At 45.0% G+C, this 7,666-nt stretch overlaps 1 protein-coding gene across 1 annotated transcript; it reads left to right on the forward strand.

Annotated features, from left to right (window-relative positions):
• Positions 1-2,289: 2,289 nt before the first annotated feature.
• Positions 2,290-7,158, forward strand: MCL1 (MCL1 apoptosis regulator, BCL2 family member). Its single transcript, XM_047084486.1, has 3 exons — positions 2,290-3,083; positions 3,439-3,686; positions 4,213-7,158. Exons 1-3 carry the CDS (start codon positions 2,396-2,398, stop codon positions 4,327-4,329), a joined length of 1,053 nt encoding a protein of 350 aa, XP_046940442.1. The 5' UTR covers positions 2,290-2,395; the 3' UTR covers positions 4,330-7,158.
• The last annotated feature ends 508 nt before the right edge of the window (positions 7,159-7,666 follow it).

Raw genomic sequence — 7,666 nt, forward strand, 5'->3', positions numbered from 1 at the left:
TCTAGTCTACTAAAGAAAATAACCCCAAAGTTACAGTTTATTGCCCTATAGGACATTAACTGCGTTTATACCTAAGCATCGTTCTTCAGCAGTTCTTTCCTTGATAATAATATAAATCTCAACTTTTCATATCTTCATGGAACCAGTTTTATCATTCTGTTAATTTCTTCATTACTAAGGTAAATAAAATTTTGAAAATGTGTAAAAAAAGAAAGAGTATAGTATAAAGAGGACTTAGAGCTCAAAGGCAAAAGATTAGCTTCACCTCAGTGGAAGGGAACAGGGTATTCCAGTAATTCTGGAAATTGCTATCAGCAGAGTGGAGAGCTTCCCAAAACTCAAGTTTATATATAGGGCCTAAGAACAAAACAAAACCAAAAACACTGCTTTCCCAAGGTGAGGAATAAAAGGGATGAGTAATTGAGAGGCAAGAAGGATGAGAGCAAACGTTTTTTCATTACAGAAAGGGAAAGGCAACATGAAATATTAAGTATGCCCAATTTCAGGCCCCAAAAGATGTAGAATAAGACTCTTAGTTCCTTGGGGAACTTGGGGAAGTTTCAAAGGATTTAAATTTTTTTTTTTTTCAACGTTTATTTATTTTTGGGACAGAGAGAGGCAGAGCATGAACGGGGGAGGGGCAGAGAGAGAGGGAGACACAGAATCGGAAACAGGCTCCAGGCTCTGAGCCATCAGCCCAGAGCCCGACGCGGGGCTCGAACTCACGGACCGCGAGATCGTGACCTGGCTGAAGTCGGACGCTCAACCGACTGCGCCACCCAGGCGCCCCTCAAAGGATTTAATACACACCTACAAAAAAAGATTGGCACAGCCAGGATGTCAACAATGCTTTTCTTTTGAGGGTCAGGACTGTGGCCAAAATAGTTACCCTAAGAACAAGAACCATTCTTGAAAGGGTGTGTACACAAATCCAGAGGTTACTCTGACTCTGAACAATACTAGGGATCAGAAGTACTAAGTGATTTTAAATTCCCTGAAATACTAAGTGATTTTAAATTCCCTGAGGACAGGACCTTCCAGATATCCTGAAGACACAGCGATTCCGCCTCTTAAACTGCACAGACCTCCCAGCCTACTACTGAGACTCGTGGCTTGCTAGAGCAGTCTGGAGGCGTCTGGAAGGTGGTCGGCCTGTTAATCTTATGTAGTATGGATGCCTACATCATGATCATGCCACACACTGTTTTGTTATCCTCTTAGTCATGAAGCACTATAGACTACAGACACCCTGTCCTCAAGAGGGTGATCCCTGGAGTCAAAGGTGCCTCATACCCAACCACTACAAAAATAAAAGGTGTCAGGAGCCTCAAAAGAGATGCGAATAGGGTCAGGCTTACATGTCAATAAAACCAGTGACTGTGGAGTAGAGATAGGAGGTGAGAGAAAGCAAGTAGAGAGGCAGAAATAAAATTTACCTTGGGCAGAACAATTTCCTTTAGTCAAGTTACATGTAAGTGATCCATGGGGCAGTTCTTGGACCGTCCCATTTCCAAACATTGTTGGACTGAGAACAAAGGGCAGAGGATGTGCAAAACAAATGCAGGTCCCCAGCCGCTTAAGGACCCGTATTATCTAAATGGTTTTTTCTTTGTTTTGTTTTGTTTTGTTTTTTTTTGAGAGAGAGAGAGAGAGAGAGAGAGAGAGAGCGCGCGCGTGAACACGAGTGGGGGAGGAGCAGAGACACAGGGGGACAGAGGATCCGGAAATGAGCTCTGTGCTGACAAGCAGCCAGCCGATGCGGGTTTGAACTCACGAATTGTGAGATCATGACCTGAGCGGAAGCCCGCGGCTCAACCGACTGAGCCACCCAGGAGCCCCAAGAACCCCTATTATCTAGACTGTTGTTTCCCAGCCACGGCAAAACTTCTTCATCCCCTTTCCTTAATTTCTGAATGACTCAATGGGTAAGACTTTAGTAGCGGAAAGAAAAAGCCTCCGCCATGGAAGCAACAGCTGGGGCTCGCAAACCAGGAGCCTGGGAAACAGCTAGGCAGCCATTAACAGGCCCACATCGGCGCAGCGGAAGAACTCGAGCCCACCAGCCCCAGCTCCCGGGTCGCCGTTACGTAACCCACCGCGTGCCCACCGAGTATCGGAAGACCCCGCCCAGCCCTAAAGCCCCGCCCCTACCGGCCGGTGAGGTGCCGTGCGCAGCTCTAGGGAAGCTTCCTCCCCTTTCCCCTTTTATGGGAGTACCTTTTTTTTTTTTTAAGATTTGCTGACGTCACCGAGTAGGACTGGCTCTGAAACCTTGATATAGGAGGCCCTCTCTCACTCCTTACTTCCGCTTCCTTCAACTGAGGAGTCAGGGCCTCCCCCATTTTTCTCACCCAGGAGGAGGAGGCGGCGGCGGAGGCAGCAGCAGCAGCTTACGATGTTTGGCCTCAAGAGAAACGCTGTAATCGGACTCAACCTCTACTGTGGGGGGGCCGGGTTGGCGGCCGGGAGCGGCGGCGCCTCCTCTTCGGGAGGGCGGCTTGTGGCTGTGGGGAAGGAGGCCACGGCCAGGCGAGAGGTAGGGGGAGGGGAAGCCGGTGCGGTGATTGGCGGAAGCGCCGGCGCGAGCCCCCCAGCCACTCTCGCGCCCGACGCCCGGAGGGTCGCGCGGCCCTCGCCCATTGGTGCCGAGGGCCCCGACGTCACCGCGACCCCCCCGAAGCTGCTGTTCTTCGCGGCCACCCGCTGTGCGTCGCCGCCTGAAAAGATGGAAGGCCCAGCCGCCGACGCCATCATGTCGCCCGAAGAGGAGCTAGACGGGTACGAGCCAGAACCTCTGGGGAAGCGGCCGGCTGTCCTGCCTTTGCTGGAGTTGGTCGGGGAGGCCAGCAGTGGCCCCGGCACAGACGGCTCACTGCCCTCGACGCCACCCCCAGCAGAGGAGGAGGAGGACGAGTTGTTCCGGCAGTCGCTGGAGATTATCTCTCGGTACCTTCGGGAGCAGGCGACCGGCGCCAAGGACGCGAAACCACTGGGCGGGTCTGGGGCGGCCAGCCGAAAGGCGTTAGAGACCCTCCGACGGGTCGGGGACGGCGTGCAGCGCAACCACGAGACCGCCTTCCAAGGTAAGGGGGTTGGTTAGTCGCGGAGGCTGCGCTGCCCTGGTTCACCTGTCCCCGGACTTACCCACCGAATGGGGGGTGGAAACCGAAAACAAGTCAGTGTTGAAACGACTCGCAATCTATTTCTGAAACCAGAATATTCTGGCCGTGAGTCATTGTTTCCGCCCATCTTAATTCTTGTGGAAATGGCAGCTCTGTTCAAAGCCCGGAAAGGGTGGGATGTCATTTTTCAACTGGGGTCGGCCCGAATTCTGTGGACCCCAAATAGCGATTTCCCCCGCCGTGGGTGGGCAGGCAGATCATGCGCCGGTTTAGACAAAGGAGGCCGTGAGAACCTGCATGCTTTTCTTCCTCTCAGGCATGCTTCGGAAACTGGACATCAAAAACGAAGACGATGTCAAATCTTTGTCTCGAGTGATGGTCCATGTTTTCAGTGACGGAGTAACAAACTGGGGCAGGATTGTGACTCTTATTTCTTTTGGTGCCTTTGTGGCCAAACACTTGAAGAGTATAAACCAAGAAAGCTGCATCGAACCATTAGCAGAAAGCATCACAGATGTTCTTGTAAGGACAAAACGAGACTGGCTAGTCAAACAAAGAGGCTGGGTAAGTTTGTTTTAAGGTCGAAGGGGGCCTTGGAATGGAAATGGAATGAAGGATTTTATAAAGAAGGTCTGGGGCTATCTCAAGCTTTTTATGATGCACAACTCAGGTTTCAGGCTCTAACTTACGGACCGGTTTGCCTAATACTGATTTAAGTAGTGGGCTCACAGAGATAGTGTGGTATGACTGTCTTGAATTCTTGCATCAAAAATCCCGGTTCTGTAGCCTGTTTTACTGGCTGTTGAAACTTTTGTTTTTGGTATTGTAATTCAGCTGGATACTCTTCTGTGGATACAAATTATGAAAAAATAAGAATCACTTGGGCGGATGATAGTAAACAACGTTTCTGAGTGTCTCCCCCCCCCCCCCCCCCCGCATTTGTCTTCTGCCGTCTGGTGTAAATAATATTTGGTTCATTATGTTTGGGGGGGAAACCTTAGATATTTTAATTCATCTTTCTTTATGAATAGTGTTTTTAAGCCATTGGAAACCCATACTTGAAAATGTACTTTTCTTTTTTGTTTTCTAGGATGGGTTTGTGGAGTTCTTCCACGTAGAGGACCTAGAAGGTGGCATCAGAAATGTGCTGCTGGCTTTTGCAGGTGTTGCTGGAGTAGGAGCTGGTTTGGCATATCTAATAAGATAGCCTTTTGAGTGCAATAATTGACTTTTAACCAACCCCAGGCACCAAAATCACATAACGACTGCTGTGAATCAAATGTATTTATGAAGTTGGACTTCAAGCTGTCCAGGCTGTAACCTCCAAGAGTTCTACTCTAGCAACGTAGAAAAGCAAGTGGCAAGAGGATTATGGCTAACAGGAATAAATACATGGGAAAAGTAGTCCCCCTTGAAGAGTCACTGTCTAAAGCAAGGTTCAATTTCAGCAACAGGCAAACTGGGGGGCCATGGAAGAGGACTTTTAGAGTTAGTGAAGATGGTAGGCTTGAAAAGACTTGATTTCCTTGTCTAGAACAGGAGAGTGGCCAGTAGCCAGGCTAGTCATAGAGTCCATTAAATGTCCACTGAAATAATTAACTTCTTATAGTGTTAAAAGAGAAGCACTAACAATGGCAGTGATCTGTATAAAATGGATTTAAGCTACAGGTAATAGAACTATGACTAGAAGCCTCAGTACTGTACAACAGAGTGTGAAGGGAAGCTTTTTCTCTGCAATTAGCTTTTCCCAGGTGTGTACTTCTTCAATAGAAAGTCCAAGTGCTCAGGACTTTTTATACCTGTTCTACTTTGGCTTGGTTTGAGTGGTTTAGTTTATTAGCCTAGTAATGGCCAAGAATACTTGACTTAAGGCTCAATAATGACAGTTGCAAATATGAAAATATCCTCAATTTTTAAGACAAAAACAACTTGTAAATGTATTTGTCTGTAAAAATTGTATATATTTTTACAGAAAGTCTATTTGAAATGTAAAGGGATGAAAAGTCTCAAAATACATTAATTTTTTCATACCCGTTTGAAATTTCCAACTTCTGTAGTTAGGAATCTATTTCTTACAGCTTTTCTATTCTAAATTTTGTCCTGGTCAGTTATAGATTGTATACAGAACCAGTTGATGTAAGTGTATGCAACTTGGTTGTAGTGGAACAATTCTGATTCATAACTGTGCAGACTTTAATTTTCCTATCTGATTTTGGTAAGTATTCCTTAGATTTTTTTTTTTAACTGCGATTGAAAAATTGAATGGAAATTCATCCTTTCACTTCATTACATGTAGGTTTTCAATAAGTGAGTCAAGGTGGAGTTTTAAGTTTGGTGGGCGGTGCCGGCTGGTGACTTAGAAATAATGGGTTCTGATTGGGCAGCTACTCATTTCAGTTCTTTCCATTTGAGTTAATTTACTGGTGAAATTTAAATTGAGTTTATGAGCTCATCTTCAAAGCTTTTGCTAAAAGATTTTCAGCTGTTCCAAATGGGACATACTAGCAGTATGTATATAAAAAGATCACATCAGGTGTATGAGAGACATTTGATCCCTTGTTTGCTTAATAAATTGTAAAATGGCTTGGAAAAGCAGGCTTATAGTCTAACCATGGTGCTATTATTAGGCTTGCTTGTTAAACACAGGTCTAAGCCTATCAATAAAACAAATACGTTTCATTTCTATTAATGATTCCCAAACTTTGTTCAAATTTTTGCATTGGCATCTCTTTGGATTTCAGGCTTGATGTTTTATCAAACTTACTGTTTATTTTCTATACTTCTTGAAGTATTTGCTGCTTGTTCTCCCTGTACAAATAGTTATATCAATTCCTACATCCTTACCATGCCATCTCTGAACTCCTACTGGCCCTTTTAGTTTTTGGCACTATGAACCCTAAGTAACCCCCCAGGAGACCACAGACCTTCATCCTTAATGAATTTTATCCTTGGGAGGTGGTAGGTAGTACAGTGGGTGCCATGACCATGAGAGACATGTGGTGGAGAAGTCCCTTTTCCTTTGATTGGTACCTTTTCGGTTACTGCTTTATCCTATCTTTGGGGGAAAAGTTTTTAAAGTCCCTTTAGGAATTTTCAGAGAAGGGGGACAACAAATGGTGTGACTTTCTCTAGGTTCCTTTATGTTTGAAAAAGCTCATTTAAAATTACAGAAAGGGATGGGTTCTGTTAGACCTCAGAGTTCTATAAAAACTGGTAAACTGAAGAAAGCTTCTGTAGTAGATCTAGGGTCATTTGAAAGCTTCATCCTTGGAACGTAACCTTTGGTCTGTGGACTCCAGATGAAAACAGGCATGAATAAAATGACTAAGAATGTAATAAATAGGGAAGGATTGCCCTGCCTGCCCATCCTTGAGCCATAAGGTCATCTAGCTAGAGCTATTTTTACCTATGTATTTATCGTTCTTGATCATGAACCACTTATTTATGTCATGTTTATCTCTAAGGACCTGAAAGCACTTTATGTAGTTTTTAATTAATCTGAAGATCTGGTAAAGGTGACTAAAAGGCCTGTCTCCCCATATCCACTTGTGGAAATAAGCGCATAGATGGAGATTGGTGGAGTTTAGGGAACCCACCCCAATTTTCTAGGTGTGACTGCTGAAATATAGAGAAGGATCTTAGTTGAAACTTTGGGTCAGGGGCTTGGAGGGCTTAGCCCAAGTGCTTTGGGGAAGGTTGGGTGGTTTTGTAGGGAGAGGAGGCACGTGTCCTCAGTGCTGGCTAGCTGCATAGATCAGGCAAATCCTCCAGAATGGAAGGGGAGGGTTGTGCGGAAAGCTGGCTCTCAGCAACTTGTCTTCTGTCTCTCAGGGAAAACATGCAGTCCTGTAGTGTCCGCGCACACTCTGTTGGGGGCGAACATCTTGGTTCTGGTTAAAGAGCTCATGCTATTGACAGCTGTGCCAGGAAGGGTTAGGACCAACTACAAATTAACATGGGCTGTAAAATGTAGTGTGTTTCCCTAACTTCCTGTTTTTCCTGAGAAGAAAATAATAAACCTTTTATTCAAATGCAAGGTGTGGTATGGGTGTTTTCTAATCGATTATTGTCTTCTTCCCCCCACTTAGGCCTTTTTAGGGAAGTCAGCTGAGCAAATAAGTATAGGTGAGTTGACCAGCAAAAGCCCCATAAAGCTAATTTGCTCTCGGGCAAAGGATAGTTCCTTCAGAGTAACCATTTCATTGAAATCAGGGGTGTTGGGTTTTGAAATGTATTACTGTGGTACTTTGGAGTAATTCTTCTACATTTTAAGTGAGAATCAAAAATCCTGATTTTTCTTTTAGTCACCATGTGCTGGTATAATTTTGAGGTAAGCTGTTTCGTTACTGCATTTACTGTATCTCCCCATCTCAACCTTTTCAGATGAAGGAGCTAGAAGAATTAACATCCACAGTTTAAGAGTTTTGATAAGATTCTTGGTACTGTTTCAGTACTTTTCCCCTTTCCTCTCTCAAAAAGGAAGTGGAGAGTAAGCACTTAAATTTCAGAAACTCTATCTTGTCTTCAACTACCTTGAAAGAAAG

Source organism: Lynx rufus, unplaced genomic scaffold (assembly GCF_022079265.1).
Source record: "Lynx rufus isolate CCGP_SWC_20201006 ecotype Redwood Valley unplaced genomic scaffold, mLynRuf1.p SCAF_2, whole genome shotgun sequence".
NCBI classification, from domain to species: domain Eukaryota; kingdom Metazoa; phylum Chordata; class Mammalia; order Carnivora; family Felidae; genus Lynx; species Lynx rufus.

Coding starts and splice junctions, on each gene's coding strand:
- MCL1 (XM_047084486.1), top strand. CDS start 2,396: ATGTTTGGCCTCAAGAGAAACGCTGTAATCGGACTCAACCTCTACTGT. Junction 3,084..3,438: donor CCACGAGACCGCCTTCCAAG/GTAAGGGGGTTG, acceptor TCTTCCTCTCAG/GCATGCTTCGGAAACTGGAC. Junction 3,687..4,212: donor TAGTCAAACAAAGAGGCTGG/GTAAGTTTGTTT, acceptor TTTGTTTTCTAG/GATGGGTTTGTGGAGTTCTT.